At 50.0% G+C, this 22,767-nt stretch overlaps 1 protein-coding gene across 1 annotated transcript in view; it reads left to right on the top strand.

Moving 5' to 3' along the window:
* The window catches only part of CFAP77 (cilia and flagella associated protein 77), a gene marked incomplete at its 5' end in the record, with an annotated part of 59,887 nt that overhangs the window by 15,968 nt on the left and 21,152 nt on the right, over positions 1-22,767 (top strand). Inside the window, 2 exons of the mRNA XM_082625523.1 lie at positions 15,494-15,599; positions 19,767-19,868. Of these exons, the coding sequence (XP_082481649.1) occupies positions 15,494-15,599; positions 19,767-19,868 (208 nt within the window). The remainder of the gene's footprint in view (positions 1-15,493; positions 15,600-19,766; positions 19,869-22,767) is intronic.

Raw genomic sequence — 22,767 nt, 5'->3', positions numbered from 1 at the left:
CAGCAGCCCTGGGGCCGCGTGAAGAGCCAGGCCTGGAGCCCAGCACATCATTCCTGTCCTTGCAGGAGCCACAAGCCAAAGAATTCATAGGATGTGCGTGTCGTGCTGAGGACCAGTTCAGGGCCTGGCTCAGTCCTGTCCCCTCTGGAAGCCACGCAGAAGCAGCCAGCTATTCATGCCGAAATCCCCGGTGCCCTGCACTAATTCTGATGAATAATAATACCAGCGTCTGTTTCTCCAGCTCCTATGGGCCCAGGCACAGCCTCTCATGTGACCCTCAGAGTGAAACTTTAGGTAGCGACTCTCTTCTTTTCTTGAACGTGCCACACAGCTTGCAGGATCTTAGCTCCCCGACCAGGGATCGAACCCAGGCCCTGGCAATGAGCACACCAGGCCCTAACCACTGGACCTCCAGGGAATTCCCAGGTAGTGACTCTCTTATCCCCATTTTACAGCTGGGGAAACCGAGGCCCAGACATGCTTGTCCATGATCACGTGGCCAGAAGGTGGTTATGCTGGGGTTTGATCTCAAAGGCCACATCGTTACCTCCATCCTATGCTGTGTGTTCATTTAGTGTCCACCCGTGCTGGGCATTACGCTGGGTGTTTGGGATACAGAGAGGAAGTAAGACACGAAATAAAGCAGGCAACAAATGGGTAAAATAGCAACACAGTCGGTGTATGTCGTATCCCGGTGGGCAGAGGAGGGTGGGGCAGGGGGACCAGGGAGACTTTGGGTCACGCCTGGTTTTGCTCACTGCTGTCCCCAGTACCTGGAATGTAGGAGGTGCTCGATAAATGCTTGTTGGCTGACTGCATCAGAAAGAACAGACGGCTTGATCGCGATCCATCCCCGATGCTGGGAACGGCCAATATTCTAAGGCTGAAGACCACCAGTGTCCTGAGCACAGAATTATCGGGCGCTGAGCTTCAGCTATCATTATTCCCGGGCTTCTGTAACAAATTACCACAAACCTGGTGGCTTAAAACAGAAGAAATTTATTCTCTATAACGTGGAGCCCAGAAGTCCAAAATCGAGGTGTCCCAGGGCCATACCCCCTCCAATGGCTTGAGAGTAGAATCCTTCCTCACCTCTTCCAGCTTCTGGTGGCCCCTGGGGTTCCTTGGCTTGTGGTCACATCACACCATTCTCTGCCTCGTGGTCACGTGGCCTCCTTCTCTGTGTGTCTGTGTCTTCTTTTTTGTCTCAAATAGAGACACTTGTCATTGAAGTTAGGCTTCACCCAAGGAATGCAGGATGATCTGATCTCAAGGTCCTTAACTTAATGACCTCTGCAAAGACTCCTTTTCTAAGTAAGTTCACATCCCTGGGTTCTGGGGCTTAGAACCAGGACCTATCTTTTGGGGAGGTCACCCACCACTCACCCCACTACAGTCACCAAAGCATCTTAACAGAAAGTCAGAAAGTCCTGCATTTTAGATAGTGGCTTTTGAGAAAACCACCTTTAGCATTATTATTTATAATGGCTGCCCCTGGAGTCTTGTTACACATTACGTTTCTATGAAAAATATAAAAGTGCTTTGTAATCAGTCAAGAATTGTAATCAGCCAAAATGTGATGGGTGTAAATGCTGGTGTAAATGCTTTCCTGAGAAGTAGATGTTTCTGCCAACCCTTTCTTTTGTGTTTATGAGGAACCTCTCCAAAAAAAACCAAAAAAAAAAAAAAAAAAAAAGAAAAGTTCAGAAGCTACATAACTAACTGCCATGAACACGCCACTCGAAGTTAACAAATGTCACCACTGGGCCATTTTTGCTTCTGATCCTTTTTTTATTATTATTAAAGAAATAAAATAGAGCAAACACAGATGGAAGCCCCTTCTCACCTCTCCCTAACCCCACACCCTTCCCTCTGTTCCCTGAGGACCGTCCTAAGGTTGGAACGGACATGCTTCCCACCCACATGTTCACATTTTTGCTCTACCCTTAGATGTCCTTAAATAATGCATATTATTTAGTGTGGTTTCATACCATTTAAGTCACTTTGTGTGGTGACTTGCTTTTTCACTCTGCATGCAAAAGTCACTGGGTCCGCTGTCCAAATCACCCACCTTGGGCACATCCACCTCCCATCACCGAACACCCACCTTGCTTCTCGTTTCCCCCATGATGACGAGGCACCCGGCACACCTCACACACGTGTGCGGGATTCCTTGGGGTCATGGTCCACACGCAGAGTTTCCGGGCTGAAGAGGGACCTCCTCAGTTTATGCTGATGCCCCAATGGATCTGGATCTTTCTCCCAAGGCTCTTGCTACCACCCTCATATGCCCTGGCAGGGATGCCCCATCTGGTACTCACCTGTTTCCCCAGATGCCAGGATCCCCCTGCACACAGATTCCCAAGGGGTCTGGAGGATAGTTCCTCCTGAGTCACATCCATTCAGCTCAGTTGAGCCTTTTCTCTCCAGAGGGGCTCAAGTCACAGCCAGCTGTGCTGGGAGCGGGGCATGCACCAGGCGGGTGCAGGGAGAGCTCCCAAGTTTCAGGCTCAGGCACTCAAGGTTGGGAGAAGCTCCCTGAAAGCCTGTCCAGCTCCACTGCCCATCCTGTCGCTCTCCGCTGGGCGCCAGTGGCGGGACTGCTAATTGAATTCACCCTTGTGAAAAATGTTAACAAATTGCAAATGACCTCTTAGACAAATTTAGAAGTCAGGAGTGTGCTGCTAACTAAGCCTCCCTCCTCTGTCATTAGCTTTTATGTTGGATCCACAAACAATTAAAAAATAACCACCAGCCCAGAGGTCCTCTCCTCTAATTAGCTCTAAGAGTCCTGCCAGGGAGAGAGGCTGCACCTCAATTACCATCCCTTCCTCCAGGCTAGTTAGAAAAGACAAGCTCTCAGGCCAAGGGGGGACAATTAAGAAAAAGACGGTGGGGGTGAGAGAGGACAAAGGGGCTGCCAGGGGTCCCTTGGGACCAGAGCTGATGGCCAGCCCACTCCATAAAGAGGTGCTGGTGGCCGCCAGGCTGGAGGGGCCTCTGCAAGGAAGAGGCTCAGAGCTGTAACCCCCAAAGGGTGCCAGGCACCACGTGGCCAGGATCCCCTAAGGGGCGGGGCATGCACCCTCAGAACAAGGCAGATGCCTGGAACCCAGCCCAGGCCTGGCAAGTCAGACTGTCTGATAGTGGGACCCAGACAGCTCTACTTTCAATAAGGTTTCTGGGTGATTCTTTTTCACCCACAAGATTGAGAATCTCTGGCCTCAACAGGATGAGGGGAAGAGAGACAGTATGAACTGCAACTTCTGATCTGGGCTGAGGCCTGTGTCTTCTGGCTCTAGGGCAGGACTTCCGTGGGTCCCGGGCACTCTTGTCTTCATAAGCCCCTTCCTCCATAAAAGAAAAAAATAATAATAATTTAAAATATTTTATGGCTGTGCTGGTATAAAGATGAATATAATCCAGGCTGGATTATTTTTTCTTTTTTTTCTTCTGATTTTAAAAGGAATTAGAGCGGGGCTTCCCTGGTGGCACAGTGGTTGAGAATCTGCCTGCTAATGCAGGGGACACGGGTTCGAGCCCTGGTCTGGGAGGATCCCACATGCCGCGGAGCAACTAGGCCCGTGAGCCACAACTACTGAGCCTGCGCGTCTGGAGGCTGTGCTCTGCAACAAGAGAGGCCATGAGAGTGAGAGGCCCGCGCACTGCGATGAAGAGTGGCCCCCGCTTGCCACAACTAGAGAAGGCCCTCGCACAGAAACGAAGACCCAACACAGCAAAAATAAACACATAAAATTAATAAAAGGCAGAATAGGTGATAGTGTGCCCCAAGCACACTATAAAAAATTAAAAAAAAAAAAAAGGAATTAGAGCATTTTCATGGGTCCCTAGGAGTGTCCTGGGGCCCAGGCACCAAGCCTCCTGGGCCCAATGGGCAAGTTAGCCCTAGTTTTCCCCTTCAGGCCTTATCACCCCTTCCCTCCTCCAAGGGAGTTTCCTCTCTTCTCCCACCCCTCCCCACCCCTCCCAACGCCCCCTTTCTGGGGGGAGCATAGATGAAGACAGAGAGCAGATGAACAACTGGCCTTGAAGCCTGAAGACTCCAGACTCAACACAGCGCACTCCTGCTCCTGTGTTGACCTTGAGCTCATATGTACCATCTCCGTGGGCCTCCATTTCTCCATCTGTAAGTGGGACCAATACTATCTCCTGCTATGTCAGAAAAAAAATGGTCAGTAAGGAGTTCTTTGAGGCTTTGGGAAGGAAGAGAGATACCAAGCATTTTGTCATTTAAGTGCTGTGGAGCTGGGGTTACAACATCACATGTCTGCAGAGGCCTGGCAGGTCAAAGGGCGAAGCCAGCCCTGTGTGAGGCAATAGGGAGCAGTGGGGACTGCATCAAACTCAAGCTCGAAGGGTGGCAGCTCCAGACAGTTACTGACAGTTGGGAATGTGGGCCCAGTGTTACCAGATGACCTAAGGCCTCATTAAGGAAAGCCAGCCACTGGGATTTTTATGTGAGTTCTTCTGATTTAAAAAGGTACATACTGTGTACAAGAATTTTTAAATGCTACAGACCAAACTAAGCTTGTCTTCTATTTGCAACCCCATTAGTGCAGTATTGCCAGATATGGACCCTGAGCAAGTTATTTTGTCTCATTGAACCTTTTATCAGTAGTTCAATAGCAATGTCAGTAGTTCTTTATCAATCAGTTTCTTTATCAATAAGATGGGGGACGACATAATAATAGCTCCTATCTGGTAGGGTTATTTTAAGGATGAAAACAAAGCATCCCAGGCCCATGGGTGCAGAGTAGGAGGGAGGTAGGTGAGGTTAGGAAGCATCCTTGAGGTGACGGAGCTGTTTTGTATCTTGACTGTGGTAGTGAGTCTTCAGGCCTACACATGGGATGAAATTGCATAAAAGCAAATACACCAGTGAGTATGAGTCACTTTGGTGGCATCTAAAAATGGGTGGATTATTCCGTATCAATATCCTGGTTTTGATTTTGTTCTTTAGTTTTACCAGATGTCACCACTGGGTAAGGGGTACATGGGGGTCTCTCTGTATTTCTTTTTTTTCTCCCCCTCCCTCTCTCCGTATTATTCCTTACAACTGCATGTGAATCTACAGTGGCCTCCATAAAAATTTCAATTGCAAAAAAAAAGAAAAAAAGAAAGAAGGAAAAAAAAGGCTTTAGCTGTGGCTTTGGTATCCTGTGGGCAACGTTAGCCAGAATCACTTATTACAAGAAACAGTGGTGCTACTTTAGGCACAAGCAAAGTCCTCGGTCATGGTCACTAAGGTCACCTGCCCACAGATGGGCCTGTTCAGGAAGCCTCAGGTGGAGCGGAGAAGGGAGGCTCCTGGATTCCTGCAGCTCACTGCTCGGTGCCGTCCGAGCATGCGTCTGACTTGGAGAAACACCTCCAGCGGGTGGAAGAGAAGTTGGGTCTCCTTAGATGGTGCCACTGTCGGGTGTCCCTTGTGGGTTGGGTTCTGATTTAGAGCAGCCCAGAGAAGCCCAGTCCTCCAGCCTCTCCCCTCCTCCGAAACCAGACCCCCCAGCGGTCTACAGCATGTTCTGAACTTCACACCCAACCGAGGACGTGCGGCCCGTCCCGGAGGCCACCATCCACTCCTGAGCCCTCGAGGCTGTGCCGGCGTTGGGACCAGGGCCTCTTCCACCCCCCTGGGAGCAGCAGACCGCTGGCACATTAGAGATGGATTTTAATTTTATTTTAACAAAATAGCTGTCTCCACTGGAAGAGGCATCAAGCGCCAAATAAGGACCCGTCTTGAGCGGAATCACGTTGAACAGACCTCCGTGCTGTCATTGATTTTCCAGGAAGAAAAAAATTGCCTCTGGCTACTAAACCGAATTAGTAGTCACTGATGACCAATTATTTTAGTCCGCTGTGAACGGAGAGCCGCACTAAAATCCGGTTTGTCAGACCCAAGGCTCCCTTCTCAAACACCTTTCAACAAATGTGTACCTAATGTCCCTCAGAAGCTTCCTCCAGCTTCCTCTCTTCCGCCAAGTTCTCCAGCTCCACAAAGTTTTAATGAGCAGCCAAGATGAAGGTGGGTTTGCCATGAAAGGGGCCCCCTCTAATCCACAGAGCCCTCCTTGGCAGAGAGGAACCGATTCTGCAAATCAGAGCTGTCAGCCCTCGCCGCCCCCTGCACGCACAAAGTGTCAGCCTAATGTTTGCAAATGATAATTTCCATTTCCCTTGCTTGTCCCCAGCTACCTTCATCGGAGATCAACCCCTGGTCTGGGGTGAAGTTTCTTGCAGGCCAACCCCGAGTAGGAGCTGTTCGCATTTCATTTTATTCCCCATTTTCCGCTCTATCAGACTGAGTTTTGACATGGTTTCATTGTCAGTGGGAACTTTAGGGTGGTGAGGAACTTTTCCGACAGGTTCCTGCCAGGTTATCAGCAAATAATTTGTCGAAGCCCTCGGTGGTGGCCTCGCCGGCCCAGGGCACTCAGAGCTGCCGTGGGGGTCACTGAGTGCACAGCCTAACTGTTGGGACCTGGCATCCTTAGAGCCGGGGAAGCTGGATGGGGACCCTGGCTCTGTCGCCTGGCCCCCTCCGTGATCCGTGAGCAAACCGCGGGCCAGTTGTTTGATTGCTCCGCGTGTCAGTTTCCACATCTGAAGGCAGGGGTGTTCACCCTCACTTTCAAGGTTATGGAAGCAGCAGGGAGACGGCAGTTGGAGCGCTGCCAGTGGGCTCGGTGTAGTAAGTGCTCATTTAAAAATTGGGAGGCTTTTTTTTTTTTTTATTTTGCGGTACGTGGGCCTCTCACTGTTGTGGCCTCTCCCGTTGCGGAGCACAGCCTCCGGACGCGCAGGCTCAGCGGCCATGGCTCACGGGCCCAGCCGCTCCACGGCATGTGGGATCTTCCCAGACCGGGGCACGAACCCATGTCCCCTGCATCGGCAGGCGGACTCTCAACCACTGCGCCACCAGGGAGGCCCACCGGGAGGCATTTTTGAATGGCTCTTATTCTCCGATGTCCATCAGGCGGGTCTAGGGTTGCGAGGCGTGGTGCCCGCTAGGCCTGATTCCCATCTTTGTTCACGCTGCGCCCTCTCTCTGGGTTCTCCTTGCTTCATTTCTCAGCTCAGTCCCCTTCTGCTCATCCCCAAAGACCCATCAAAAGCCTCAGAGGGGACTTTGCTTGTCCCACGCCCTCGCTCAATTCACTTGCTCTCTTCTCTGAGTTCCAGTGGCTGCGTCTACACTGACAATTAGCCCTCTGCTCTGCAGGGGGGCAGGGCTGCAGGATGGATATGCTCAAGGGCTTCCCAGGCAAATGCAATATGTCACCCACTGGCTGTGTGGTCTCGGGCAAGACAGTCAACTTTTCTGGGCCTCAGATTTTTCATCTGTGAAAAGAGGGTATTGGTATCTGTCTCTAGGTTAGTGTCCTAAGGATACAGGTAGCAGGAAGAAGTGTGAGCTGTGATGATTTTCGGTGTTTCTGCTGCGTGCCCTGTGACCCCAGGGTGCAGACAGCACGTCCCCATGAGCATGTCCCCACACCTCATAAAACCTGGGCCATCACGGGGAGCTGGTTATTGCTCCTGGGTGGGCCAGATGGATGGATGGACAAATGAGTGAGCACAGAGTTGAGATCCCATTCACAAGGTGTGTAGCTCCTCTGCTGTGTCTTCCCTCCCTCTGGAGTGGCCTTGGATCCTCAAATCCTGTTCCCTTCCTTTCCACTGATTTACACCACCACCCCCAGCAACAGTTCCAAAGTGTGGCTGTCATCACGCCCTCCCTCCTCCCTTGCTCAGAAACCATCCATGGCTCCCTAGTACCTTCGTGAAGACCTTCCTCTGTGATGACTCCTGCCTGGGCTATTTTGAGCTCAATCTGTCTTCTTAGTTCTTTTTTAAAAAACAACTTTATTGAGGTATAATTTAGAGATAATGAAATGGTCCATGTAAAAAAATTTTTTAATAAATGTATTTATTTTATTTATTTATTTTTGGCTGCGTTGGGTCTTTGTTGCTGCACACAGGCTTTCTCTAGTTGCAGTGAGTGGGAGCTACTCTTTGTTGTGGTGCATGGGCTTCTCATTGCGGTGGCTTCTCTTGTTGCAGAGCACAGGCTCTAGGCATGCGGGCTTCAGTAGTTGTGGCACGCAGGCTCGGTAATTGTGGCACACAGGCTCGGTAGTTGTGGCACACGGGCTTTGTTGCTCCGCGGCATGTGGGATCTTCCCAGACCAGGGCTTGAACCCACGTCCCCCGCATTGGCAGGCAGATTCTTAACCACTGTGCCACCAGGGAAGGCCTTCATTTGCTCTTCTAAGTGAGACTGACTGAGACATTCTCCTTGTCTCAGTTTGGGATCATAACATGATGTGGGAAACTTTTTTTTCTTTTTTTTTTTAACTTTTTATTTTATATTGGAGTGTAGTTGATTAACAACGTTGTGATAGTGTCAGGTGTACAGCAAAGTGACTCGGTTATACATGTAACTATTCTCTTTCAAATCATTTTCTTATTTCGGTTGTTACATAATATTGAGCAGAGTTCCCTGTGCTATATGGTAGGTCCTTGTTGGTTATCTATTTTAAGTGGGAAGCTTTTTTATAAAAAGTTCTGGAAAGTCCTGGAATACTGTTCTCAGCAAGGTTGGGAGGGTGCACGTGTGAACATACCCGGGCCTGGTACCCGTGGCTCTATTAACATTATGTATAAGCACTTCAGTCAACTTTGATCGTTTATATTTTCCTGGACAAATCACCCCTTTTGTTTTGGTTTCACATTATTAGCATAAAGTTATACCTAATACTCTCTTACGATTAAAAGAAACATCTTACCTGCTCTCGAGGGCAGCTCCATGTTTCGTGGCACCAGGAACTTATCCACGTTTGGGGGTTCCCTTTAAGAAAAACAAGTTCAAAATCATGAATACAAATTTAGGCATAAAACGGAATACTTAAGTAGAATGAGAAAAGAAATCAGAACAAATTAAAATTTTAAATTAGCTGACAAATATCATAAACCACAAAATCCAGAAAAATAACACATTTTAAAAGGATTAATTGCCTGTCACACCCCATATTCATTTTTTCCCCACATTTTTGGGCTCCATACTCTTTGATCACCTCTTTGTATGACAGTAATTTTGTAATATTTTTTCTATAAAGTAGAAAGACAGTTTAGGCTTTCCTCTAGCATGCTTGATTGCATTTTGAAAAAAATATTTTTCTTTGAAATAATTACAGATTCACAGGAAGTTGTAAAAATAGTACAGAGTGATCCTGTTTACTCTTCACCCGTTATCCCCAATGATAAAATCTTACATAACTATAGTGCAGTATCAAAACTGAAAGATTGATGTTGGTACAATACACAGGCTGCATTCAGATTTCACCAGTTGCTTTTTGTCTTGTTTTGTTTTTGGTAGCACCACGCGGCTTGAGGGATCTTAGTTCCCTGACCAGGGACTGAACCTGTGCCCTGGGCGCTGAAAGTGCTGAGTCCTAACCACCGGACCGCCAGGAAATTCCCCAGATTTCACCAGTTTTACATGCACTCCTTTGTGTATTTAGTGTCCACGCATTTTATCACGTGTATATTTGTGTAACAATCATGATACAGAACTGTTCTATCACCTCAAAGACACCCCCCCACGCCATACACTCACATAGTGACCCTTCTCCCTAATCCCTGGAACATTCCAAGAATGGTATATACATGGAATCATACAGTATGTGACCTTGTGAAACTGGTCTTTTTCACTCAGCATAATGGCCTTGACATCATCCAAGTCTTTGCCGTATCAATAGTCCATTCCTTTTGACTATTGAGTAGTATTCCATAGTATGCATGGACCACAGTTTAACTACTCACCCACTGAAAGACGTTTTGGCTGTTCCCACTTTGGAAATATTACAAATATTCCAGCTACAAACATTGGTGTATAGGTGTCTGTGTAGACATAAGTTCCCATGTCTCTGGAATAAATGCCCAGGAGTGCAATTGCTGGGCCCATGTGGTAGGTGTATGTTTGGTTTTCTAGGAAACTGATAAACCATTTTCCATAGCAGCTACACCATTTTACACTCCCACAGCAATGTATAAGAGGGTTAGTTTCTCTGCATCCTTGCTCTGGCATTGTCACTAGGTATTTCTTATTTTAGCTGCGCTAAGAGGTGTGTAGTGACATGACATTACGCTCTTAATTTTCATTTCTCCAATGGCGAGGGATGTTGACTACTTTTTCATGTACTTATTTGCCATCCACATACCTTCTTTGATGAAATGTCTCTTCATGTTTTGTCCCTTTTCTAATACAATTGTTTGTTTGTTTGTGTTTATTTCTTTTACTGTTGAGCTTTGAGCGTTCTTTACATAGTCTAGATAGGAGTCCTTTGCCAGATACATGGTTTGTAAATATTTCCTCCTAGTCATGGTTTATCTTTTCATTTTCTCAAGAGACTCTTTCACAGAGCAAGAGTCCTTAATTTAGAGGAAGTTCAATTTATCTTTTTTTTTCTCTTTCTCCTGGATCATGCTTTTGGTGTCAAGTCTAGGAGCTCATCACCTAGCCTAGCCCTAGGTCCCAGAGATTTTCTCCTATATTTCCTTCTAAAAGTTTCACAGTTTTACATTTAAATCTTTGCTCCATTTTGAGTTAATTCTTATATAAAGTATGAGACTTGGGTCAAGAGGTTTTTGTTTGTTTTTGTTTTTGTCCATGATATCCAACTGTTCCAGCACCATTTGTTGAAAAGGCTCTCCTTCCTCTCCACTGGATAACAATTTCCGTCAATTCACTCTCTTAAATTTCTTACAACTCATATATAGCCTGATTTATAATACTCTGAATTATGAAAAGTATATTTCCTAAAATTTTGCCTCATCTTTCTTTCTCTGGCTCCTTCCCTCCCTCTCTTCCTCTCTGTTTCAACAAAGCATCATTACTGAGAGCGGCACCATGTCAGTTCACATCCCACTGAAACCATGCCTGCTGGCATTGGTACTCAATGACCAAGACTAGTTATAAACCCATGACAAATGAACAAGAGAACTTCTGCTTATGAGGGCGCCTGGCAAGGGCCGTTTGAGGATGGACTGGTCAGGGAAAAGCCCTCCGAGGAGGTGACCAAACAGCTGAAACCTGAAGGCAAAGGAGATGCTGAGTGTCAGGGAGGAGTTGGGGGAGGGAAGGGCTTTGCCGGCCGTAGCTCGGCATCTAGGTTGAGTCTAAGAAATGGGAGGCTGTCGAGGGCATTTGAAGCAGGGGATGATGTGATACACTTTACGTCCTGGGTTTTCCCCATGTCAGACAAGCCTCTCCACCTTTTTATCTGATTTAATGAGCCTGAGCAGAAATGGGCAAAACCTGCTGGATCTCCGTCAGCCAGTCAGGACTAGGCTGTTGTAACTTAAAAGGTTTGTCAGCTCTTCTCCTGCTCTGAGCGCCACCCCCCCCCCGACCCCGCCCGCCTCTTCCCAGTAATAAGAACCCCTGGCTGGAGCAGGACACAAAGATGGTCAGCGAGCCTGCAGGAGGGCTGCGAGGCTGGGTTCGCGGTGATGTGGGCAGTGGGGGCTGCTGGGAAAATAGCTTTTCTGTTGTGAATGGCCTCTTGGGGTAGATCTTGCAAGATTACGCATCTCGTGTCATTAGAAAGCATGGCTATAAATTAGGCTGCTCAGAAGCATGGGGTGTGTAATAATTAAGTAATAAAAGTCACCACAGGGGTAAGGGAACAGGGAAACAAAGAGCCTCTGTTTGTAGATGCACTGCAGGCTGCCCTGTGAAGAGACCTCTGAGCTCAAGTGGCATTTCAAAGCCACTGAAGCTCCACTCAAGCGCAGTCCCGGGTCAGTCTAGTCCCAGTGAGGTCCCCATGGAAGGGAGGTGAACTGTCCTGGGCGCGCAGACAGGACGGGAGAACAGGAGGGGGCTGGGAGGAGAATGTTTAGGGTCCAGTCCAGCTCTTTGCGGCTGGCTCTGGAGCCACAAAATCCAACACTTGGACCGGCCCAGCGGGCAGTAGAGGACAATAGGGAAGGGAGAGGACATGGGCTAAATGACACTTGATACTCAGCTCAAGCCAATTGTTGCCATGTAGGAATGCAGACCCACTTGGCCAGAATGTATACATCTTCAAGACAATCTGGAAAGCTGGGTTCCTTTAATGTAAAATTTCCCAGTTTTTAAGTGTTGACAACAGTTTCAAACACTTTAAAGACCACCGTGCAGACTGTATAAAACACAAAGCCAGAAGCCCCAGGTTTGCAGTCTTGGGTCCTTACTGCATGTGAGCTTTGGGAGTAGCCTCACTGCTCAGTGCCTCCATTTCCTCGTCTGTGAAATAAGGTCACAGGGGAAGAACAGAAGCTCTGAACTTTTCCGGGGGCATTGGCACCTTTGAAAATGTGATGAAAGCTGTGGGCCCTCTCCGCAGACATGGTGTCTATACACTCCTGTTCAGAGATGGTGGTCTGCGACTCCGTGGGACTTCCGGGGGTAAGAGCCCCAGGCCTGGATGATTGATGAGGCCTTAAGCCCCGAAGGGTGGTGGGTCCTGGGCACGGCCTCTCCAGACGCCTCAGAACCATCGAACCAGAACATGTCTCAAACAAGATCCCCTCCGTGATCCACGCTCATGTGACGGTCTGCAAAACGCTGCTGGAAGGTTCCTTCTGCTGTAAAAGACCCGGTGATGTCTGGTTTCGGGAACTTCTCTGGACAGCACGCGTCTGCACCGCAGTTTCTCTTGGTGTTTCCCAAAGTGTGGGCTGAGGAACCGCCATGTGTTCATTTCCTGGGGCCGCCGTAACAAATGACCACAGACCTGGCGGCTTCAAACAACAGAAATGTATTTTTCTTGCCTCTGGCCGTTCTGGAGACCAGACGTTTGCAGCTGAGGTGTTGGCAGGGCGGTGCGCCCTCCAGAGGCTCTAGTGGAGACTCTTGCCTGGTTTCTTCCAACTTGCGGGGGCCCCAGACGTTCTCTGGTTTTTCTCTGCCTCTGTCTTCACCTCACCCTCTCCTCTTCCCTGTATCTCCGAGTCTGTATGTATTTTATGAGGACACTTGTCATTGGATTGAAGGCCTACCCCCCAAAGCGATTTACATACTGTTAATACCATCTCAAGATCCTTAACTTGACTACATCTGCAAAAGCCCCTTTTCCAGATAAAGGCATATTCACAGGTTCTGGAAGTTAAAATGGAAACATTTGGGAGGGCACCATTCAACCCACTCACCCTGTATCAGAACTACTTCCTATATTTGCTAAAAATGTTCTTTCTTGGGCATCACCCCCAGCCTTCCTGGATCAGAACCTCTGGGGAGGGGACCCCAGTGATTTTTATGCATTGTAAAATGTGAGACCCTCTGGTCCAGAAATATGAGGAGGCAGTCAGCTTGGACCCGAGCTGAGCGATGGAGAAGGTGATAAAGACCATTTGTGATCACAAGGAAGATGAGAAAGAAGTGAACAGGGAAAACAATAAGCTTTATTCCCTGGATTTTTCCTCTTTGTCTTTTTACTTCTTATTATGAAAAATTTCAAACATGCACAAAAGTGTAGCAAATAGGATAATACACATCCATGATCAACCCTCATCACACAGCTTCAACCACTCTCAATTTATTGTCACTCTTGTTTCATTTTTTTACTTTGTTATTTTATTTTACTGTGCTTTATTTTTTGCTGGAGGTTTTTTGTTTGTTTGTTTGTTTGCGCTACGCGGGCCTCTCACTGTTGTGGCCTCTCCCGTTGCGGAGCACAGGCTCCGGACGCACAGGCTCAGCGGCCATGGCTCATGGGCCCAGCCGCTCCGCGGCATGTGTGATCTTCCCGGACCCGGGCACGAACCCGCGTCCCCTGCATTGACAGGCGGACTCTCAACCACTGCACCACTAGGGAAGCCCAGATTAATGTATTTCTTAAGTCACTTTTGATCGATATCACTTCCTCATCCTCCCCTTTCTTCAATGTCCTTTGTTGAAGTGACTGAGTCACTTGTCCTGTAGAATGTCCCACACTCCAGATGTGGTAAACAGCATCCCCATGGTGGTGTTTACCATGCTCCTTTTTCCCCTGCATTTCCTGTAAATCATGGTAGTTGGGCTGAGAGCTGTGTGTCCAAAATGGCTATTGAGCACTTGGCATGTGGCTGGCGGCATTAAGGAACTGAATTTTCCATTTTATTTAAACTAATTTAAATTCAAATTTTTAAACAACCTTTTAAATACCCCATTCCTATCTTTAATTACATGTTGACATGATAATATTTTGGATATATTGGGTTAATAAAATACATTAGTAAAATTAATTCCACTTGTTTCTTTTTACTCTTTTTAACATGGCTACTAGAAGAATTTTAGTTACCTGGCGGCCCACATAATATTTCCATTTGACAGTGATGGTCTAGAAGTCTGATTACCTTTGGGCTCACTTTGGGGTTTGTTTCCCCCAAAGTGTTTGGTGGGTGGTGCTACATACCTCCTATTAATCACTCCCAGACCCACATCTGTCACTTCCCATGATGGTAAGATTGATCACTTGGGTAAATTTTATGTTATGCATATTTACCACAATAAAAACAAATTGATCCTTTGGTCCAGCTGCTGTAGCCTGACACATCCATTGTAACGTTCCCCATCAGCCTTCCACCTCAACATTGATGATCACCTAAATCCATTATTTCATTAGGCGTTGCAAAGTAATGATTCTCTTCCCCCAATTCTGTCCTTCCTCCTGCATTTTATTAGCTTTGGTTCTTCTATAAAGAACTTTTCCTCATCACCTATTAGGTTAACTTGAGAGGGTCTCACACACAGTGCTGCCCCACTGCTCTGGGACCTTAGGATGGGGATGATAAAGTACCCACTTTACAGTGCTGTGAGGAGTGGGGCATGCAAAATGATCTACACAGGGTAAGTTCTCCTTGGCTGGAGACCCTTGTCAAAGGGTCCTTTAGCGGAGGCTAAAGGCAGTAAAGGCGGATTTTATTCAGTACTATTGCAAAGGGGAAAGTGACCTCACTCAATTCTGACTACAACACAAGTGGGGATTTATAGCCAAGGAGCAGAGTGGATGGAAAATTACTATGGGGAGACTTCCAGGGTAGGGGGATTCTTACTAAACTGACTTCATAGGACTCTTGGAAAGGCAGGCCAAGGTGATGAGATATCAAGGGTGGGGGGATTGACTTAGCAGGGTTCTTTGCTAAGGCTGACTTCATCCGGCCAAAGATAGGTCCCAAGAACGAGGCCTAATCAAAAAGAGGGCTCTGAGAAGCCTGCCTAAAATCTGGTCAAGGAGAGAGTCTGTCACCATGTCAGGCCCAGCACCATGTCAGGCCCAACAACTCACACGAGGCACCGTTTCTTCCACGGCTGCAGAAGGGCCAGAGAGAAACTCTCACAGCCTTGGGGAGAACATTCTGCCCTGTAGCCCTGATGGTCAGGTGGGCAGCCTCTGGGGAGGGGGGCTTTCCCCGACCTCAAGCCCATCTGTCTTCTTCCCCACAGGCCTTCCACCCCCTTCTTTGATCTGCTGCAGCATCGGTACCAGCAGCTGTGGGTGCAGGAACAAAAGGCCAACCAGAAAGCCATTAAACTGGAGAAAAAGCATAAGGTAAACCACTCCAGAGTGGATGACTGATGGGGTGGGAGGGAAGAGAAGGGAGCGGCTGAGGGAGGCAAAGCCAAAGCTCAAAAGGATGCCGTCTGCGCATGTTTGTTGCTGGGATGTGGGCAGGGCTGGGGAATCAAGTTGCTTGTTGCTTTGTTGAAAGGGTCAGGTTCAACCCCAACTTAAGCCCTGCCGGCATCACCAGTAAACTGGCCCTGTGTGCCTCTGGGGCAGGATCAGGACCCCATCTCCCGATTCTCATCTGGGGACGGTCCCACCAAACTCCGTGTGACCCCACACATCTGGAAACCAGATTGTCCACGAATCTGACCTAGCCCGGACAGAAGAGTGCCCCGGTCTATCTATAAAGAAAAGGTTAGGAAGGCAAAGTCCAAAGAGAAAACTCACTTCTGGGAGGGTTCCGTAAAGACCGCGTTTTATGAAACATTAGGATACATTTTGTATCAAGTGGATGACTAAGCCCCATGCTAACCACTCCACGTACAACACATACATTGTCTTATGTGCGCTGGATACAAGCCTGTGAGCTGGGTGTCACCCTAGCTCCCAGGCATGGAAATCGAGGCCCAGAATGGTGGTGGCCACACTGGGAAATTTGAGCTGAGGACAGAATGACACCCAAGCACCAGCAGTTGTCAACGGTGTGCATCTAGGTGAGATTTTTACCTGGAAAAACATCTTTAGTTGTGAATTTGCATTGTCACTTGCATTTGAAGATACTAAACATGGTACCCCCTTTAAAATAGTCTGAGAGGGCTTCCCCAGTGGCGCAGTGGTTAAGAATCCGCCTGCCAAGGCAGAGGACACGGGTTCGAGCCCTGGTCCGGGAAGGTCCCACATGCCACGGAGCAACTAAGCCCGTGTGCCACAACTACTGAGCCTGCGCACCACAACTACTGAGCCCACGTGCCACAACTACTGAAGCCTGCGCACCTAGAGCCTGTGCTCCGCAAAAAGAGAAGCCACCGCAATGAGAAGCCTGCGCACCGCAACAAAGAGTAGCCCCCGCTCGCCGCAACTAGAGTAAGCCCGCACACAGTAATGAAGACCCAACACAGCCAAAAATAAATTTATTTTTAAAAGTTTTAAAAAATAAATAAAAATAAAATAGTCTGAGGTTCGGACTTTTGGAGCACTCAGGTTGGTCTCTTCTCCAGTAGATCTGGATCGATGACGGTAAAATCAGAATTGCTTTATGCTCACGTAGCACTGTATAGATTTCATTAGAAGCACAGCTCTAGTGTCTTTGGTTGTTGCAACGATCTCACCAATGCCGTCCCTCCTCCAGATTCCGTGCAGAGAACTGGATCCAGCACGCACCCTGTGTTCATGCCTTTTGCCCTCCTGGACACCCCATGAGGTCCGAGTCTCATCAGAGCATTCAGTTTGTTTCATTTTCAGATGGAGGAACTCAGTCTCAGAGAGGTTAAGTGACTGGCCAAAGGTCCCAGCCAAGCCAGGACCCAGGTGTGTCCCGCCCCAAAGTCCAGGCTTTTCCTGATGGTGAGGTCCCACTCTGGCTGATTACGGGAAAGCTTAGGATTCAGCAACAGTGCCTGTGATGTTCTAGGGACAAACTGGGGAGTGGAAAAGTCTTATCAGGGATCCTGGCACCCTTGGGACCGGCCAGGAAAGGCTGCTGGGTGGAGGGGCCCAGGGCTCCCCAGGCCCAGCCAGGAGCCAAGGCCCCTCCTGGCTGTTGTCAGCGGTGGGTGGAGTCTGAGACAACCACTCATTAAAGAGCAGAGCATTGTAATAATACTTTAAAGCAGCCCATGACTAGTTTATTTGTTAATAGCTCCAGAAGGAGTGAGCTCACTATGGTAACGACCAGTTTCCAAGGGAGCATTGCCATTACACGCTGCTGCTTTATAGCTCCAATCCAGAGTCCTGCTTTTAATTAGCAGCTATTTCTCGACAGCTCAGAGTGTCACAGGTCCTCAGAATCCCGAGCCTCCAAAGACACGTCTTCTGAGTCTAGAGACAATCTCATAGCCAGTGCCCCTCAGTTTTCAGAAGACAACCCCTTAAGCAGCCACTGTGCGTGGCTCCATCCCCAAGCACTGGTTGGGGACTGGTGCCAGCCTGGGGGGGGGGTGTGAATTTCAGTGAGTCACTGCTTTGCTGGGGTCTTAGTGACCTCACTGGGCCAAAAAGGGGGTCAGACTAAATGGGGGCCTGCAGAGCTGGGCCCAGCACATAGTGGGCACTCAGAAAATACTTGTGCAAACCATCCCCAGAGTTCTCTTCCTGTCCCAAGATTCTCTGTGGCTATCAAACGGCTCCAACACCCAGACCCACCAATGGCTGAGGGCCTGATGAACAATTTAGTAGGGTTGATAAGACCTTTGATTTACAAGGTCAAACTGCCCCCATCCTAGGAGAAGCCTGTCTCTTCAGCATCTCAGGATGTCCTGGATTTTGGAAGATGATGACGCCCAAATGAAATTCTTGGAAACAGCTTCCATTTAGTGAGTAATCATCTTGGACCAGACACTCTGCTCAAAGCTAACTCCACAAATCCTACAAGCACCTGTTTGTTAGGCATCGGTACCCCCATTTCCTGCAGAGGAAACTGAGGTTTGGAAAGGTGACAAGACCTGCCTTCGTCCCTCCAATTCTGAAGGCCAGCTCATTCACCCCGGGCAGGGCAGCCTCTTGGCTTTGGTTCGAAGATGACGTTTCAAAGCTGTTCTAGAAAGCGGAGGGGAGAGCTGATCCAAACGGCTTGTAAGTTATCCACAGATGCATTCAATGAAATTAATATAATTGATCAACAAAATCAATCAATCAAAGGGGTTCGATGGGGTGGTGGCATCTTCAGTTAAGCTCAGGTCAGCTTTTATTTGTCGGGTGCACTGTCTGCCCTGCGTCCTCTGTCACACCCCCTTCTGCAGTGGCCCATCCCCTCTGGGTCACTTGGGCACCAGTGCATCGTCCAGCTCATCCGCTCTGGGTGTGAGGCTCCCACTCTTTACACTGAGGCTGTAGTTATAAACAAGAGCCCCCTGTTTACCTGTTAACTCCCCTCGGGGGGTTTGGATTTCGACAAGGATCACAGGCGTGGGCTAAGGCCTGACTGTGTACGGAATTCCCCGGGGCACACATTGAAAATGCAGACTCCAGGGCCACTCCCCCTCTGATTCTAAGGTTGGAGGCCTGGGACGCCGTGTTTGTCTACTGGGGGTGACCATAACAAAATACAATGGACTGGGTGGCTTAAACAACAGAAATCTTGGAGGCTGGAAGTCCAAGGTCAAGGGGCCAGCAGAGTTGGCTTCTCTGGAGGTTTCTCTCCTTGGCCTGAAGATGGCCGCCTCCTCGCCATGTCCTCACATGGCCTTTCCTGAGTGGACAAGCCTGGTGTCTCTCCTCTTCTTAGAAGGACACCTGTCCTACTGGGTCACAGCCCCACCTGATGACCGCCCTGAACCTTAACCACCTCCTTAAAGGCCCATCTCCAAATACGGTCACAACTGGGGGTTAGGGCTTCGACATATGAATTTGGAGGGGAACGCAATTCAGTCCACAGCAGACCCCATGAGCTACAGGACCCTAATTATGGGCCTGCCGACCTCTGTTTGTGGTCGCGGGGCGTGCAGCTCAAGAGGAGCAGGACCGCCTCTGTGCCTCTGAAATCCCACCCACAGAGACCTCCAAGGCCCTGACCCAAGCCCCCAAATTCCTCCCCCGAAAAGGAGTCCTCCTTCCTCTTCCACGAGCAGACCACGCTGAGGACCTGCTCCACAGAATGGCAACAAGCCATCGAATCATTCATTCTTCCTTCAGACACTGTGGCGTCCGTGGTAATCACCGGGGCTGTGTTAGCCACTGAGAAAATTACAAGGGTGTCTGGGACACACCCCTGCCCTCAAGGTGGCCGCATGTCAGAACCCAGAGAGTTCTAGGGCCGAACCTGAAACCCAAATAACACGCTCTCAGCGTCCCATGCTCCCATCCCCAAGTCCACTGTGATCACCGGCAGGGCCAGGGGTGCAGGTGCACTGAAATCAGACAGGGAGAAGGTTCAGAGCCAGGAGGAAAGGGACGCGTGGGTCTGCAGCATCAGGAATCCCAACTCTTCGTCGTGGCTCGGGCTTCTCCAGGGAGCCGGGAACCATCCTGCCTTGGCATTTCTCGGGCCTGCAGGTGATCCTCGGGAACCTGTATGAGACCCGGAGCAGTCAGCTGAGGAAGTACAAGCCGCCTGTGAAGCTGGACGCCCTCTGGCACATGCCTCGCTTCCAGAAGGTCAGTCTCGCCTTCACCTGCCCCTTCCTGCACCCAGCGGGGGGGATGCCCCTCACCTTGACTGGTCTCTACCTGTCCTCTAGACCGTAGAGTTCTGTGGGCTTCTACCCATCGACTGGCATGACAGCAAAAATAATAATAATAGCAACAGCAATAACTAACATTTTGGAGCCCTTCCTGAGTGTCAGGCACTGAGCCCCACCTCACTGACTCTTCCCACACATGGGAGTGGGGAGCTGCTGCCGTCACCCCCATTTCACAGACAGGAAACGTGGAGAACACTGGTGAGGGCAGCCTTGGGCTGAAGCTGGGCCATCTGACCTCGGAGTCTGGGTGTCTGTCCACTGGGGTGGACGCTGTCTGGACCAAAACCCCCTCTACTGATGGGGTCATTGCACCATATCCTACACTGGGGACCTGGGGGTGCAAGACAGCCCCATGCCATCAGCACTAAACCTCCCGCAGGGGGGCATCCATGGGGAGATGGAGCAAATGTCTCCTGTGGGCTGTCATGCACCCAGAATGATCTCACACCCACCATGCTCTGGCCTCAGGACTGACCCAGGGTCCATTCGGCCACGTAGGCCTGTCGCACCGTGACGGGGCTTCTGCTTCAGCAGCTTTTAGCAGAAGAAAAAGGAGGAATAGCCGGGGCCATTGTCAGAGGAGGGGAACCGGGAGACTTGGGGACAGTGCCACGGGACGGTGGGGGCCGTGCATGCCCAGCTCGGGCACAGGGAGCCTTTCTAGGGGCCACCAGGGCCACGCCTGGTCCCGGGAAGACAGCCGCACAAAGGTTTCCAGACAGCCCAGGCCCAGCCGCTGTGTAGAGTTAAACTGCAATTTAGACAGTGAAGGGGCCCATGCCTTCCTGAACCTAATGCAATCGAACAGGCTGCCAGAGAAGCCCGCCAGCCCCCCTTGATGTTGCTCTCATGTCCTGCCCAAGTGGCCTCCATCAGCATGTGTCAGTGGCCAACCGCCCTACCACTCATCAGCCCGTGCCGTCTCTGCACACACGGGCGGGACTGGGCACCGAGCGGGAAGAGCGGGGGGTCACCGAGCTGCTGCCCCGTTATCACTCCTCCGCCCCTGGGCAGCGCCCCTCGCCTTTGGTTCCTCCGCCTCCCCCAATTTCCTGCCTTTTTATCCACATACCTCCTCCCCTTTCTCTGCCTCTCACACTCGGAGTTTCGCCTACCGCCTCCTTCCTGGCCCGTTCTTCTGTTGCCTTTTTCCTCTTCTGCTCTTTTCTCTCTGATTTTCCTGATGTTTGACGTCCATGGGGGATGCAGGCATCCTGGGGACCCTGCCCAGGAAGGCATGGGACCCACGGCTCCCCGGGCACGAGATGCCCTGCCAGCAGTCTGCTCTACAGCACGGACCCCCAGCCCCTCTCAGCCCCCTTGTCTCCGATTTAGAATCTACAATTAGCTCCCAACCCAATGGACCCAGGAGGGCTCAGGTGGTCTCCCCCCAGCCCATCGGAGCAAGGAAAGGCCCCCCTCCCGCCTCCACCACCCCCACCCCAGGTAACATGGATTCTGCTGTGTCAGGAGCCCTTGTCTCACCTGCAGGTAAGCCCGCAGCCCGGCCCGGAGTAGGATTGGAAATCCAGATATAAATGAGTTTCTATTTCTAAAAGAGGGGATTTGACTCAGCTGAGCTCAGGTCTCTTCCAGTCTTTAGATTGTTACAAATTACTGTTAGGAACATGGTGGCCCACCTGGGATGCTACCCCTCTGTTTGTGCTAAGTCATTATTTCACACACGCATCCTTACCCGAGTTGTACCGAGGACAGGCAGAGATGGGTTCCATTTTCCTTGCCCAGCAAGTGGCTCGGCCTAGAGCCCAGGTTCCTCTGACTGCAGGGCCCGAGCTCAAAGGCACTATCCATTGTGTCATAGAAATAACGAGAAACAGAATAAAAATGCAAGCCCCGGGATTTATCGGGTGATTTTTCATCTTTCCTGGGGATGTTCACGGGCTTCTGGAAGTTTAGCTGCAGGAATCTCAGAGCAGGGCTGGTCCCTGGGCGCCACGCAGTACAGCCCAGCAGAGGCGCTTAGAGCCCCAGGGCGCTGCCGCCACCGCCGCGACCCTCGGTGCCCTCCCCGTTGGGAAATACCACCCATGAACAGTATTTATTGAGCTCTTACTGTGTGCCACGTGCTGGACATGCATTATCTCCTAGATATAACACTCTCATTCTACTGACTCGGAGACTGAGGCTCAGAGAGGGGAAGGAACTTGCCCTGTGAGAAGGGAGTGCCAGCCTGATACGGGGCCTCTTCTCTGTCCTCCTGAGGACACCATCCCTCACCTCCTGGGCCCCAGCAAAGGGCTCCTTTACCCCTTTGAGGCACGTAGCCACGTTGCAATTCATTACTTAACCGGGCCATTCGTTGTTCAATGTCCATCTTCCCCCGTAAAGTGCGAGCCCACAAGGACATGTCTGCTGTCTCCACTGTGTCCCCGGAGCCCAGCCCAGGGCCTGGCACCCAGCAGGTGGCCAGTAAAATGTCTGTGGGAAGGATGAATGAAGGAGTGCATGAACGAATGAATCACCAGTGCAGCCCAGGACAACAGACGAATTTAAAAGCCTTTCACAGACCCGACGAAACACCCTTCCCAGCCTAAAGGTCCCAGTGCCCACCAGCTGCAGCAGCCACCGACAGGGTCCGGACTCGGAAGGGGCGTGGCCAGAGCTGCTCCTCCCACAGGGGGGTTACTGCTGTTGAGGCCCCAGGAGGGTCTTTGTGTCTTGTGTCTGTGCCGATCCGCCCAGCCCCCCTTCCCCACCCGGCCCCATTATGAAAGGAAAAAGCGCTTCCAAAAAAGTGGAATCTGTCACGGTGATGGATAACCTAAATGGACTCCCCCAGCTCGCGAACAGAT

The sequence above is a fragment of the Mesoplodon mirus genome (genome assembly GCF_964341445.2).
Source record: "Mesoplodon mirus genome assembly, chromosome: 1".
Lineage (NCBI taxonomy): Eukaryota > Metazoa > Chordata > Mammalia > Artiodactyla > Ziphiidae > Mesoplodon > Mesoplodon mirus.
Note: the sequence above shows the minus strand (reverse complement) of the source record. Positions and strands in the feature narration are given on the sequence as shown.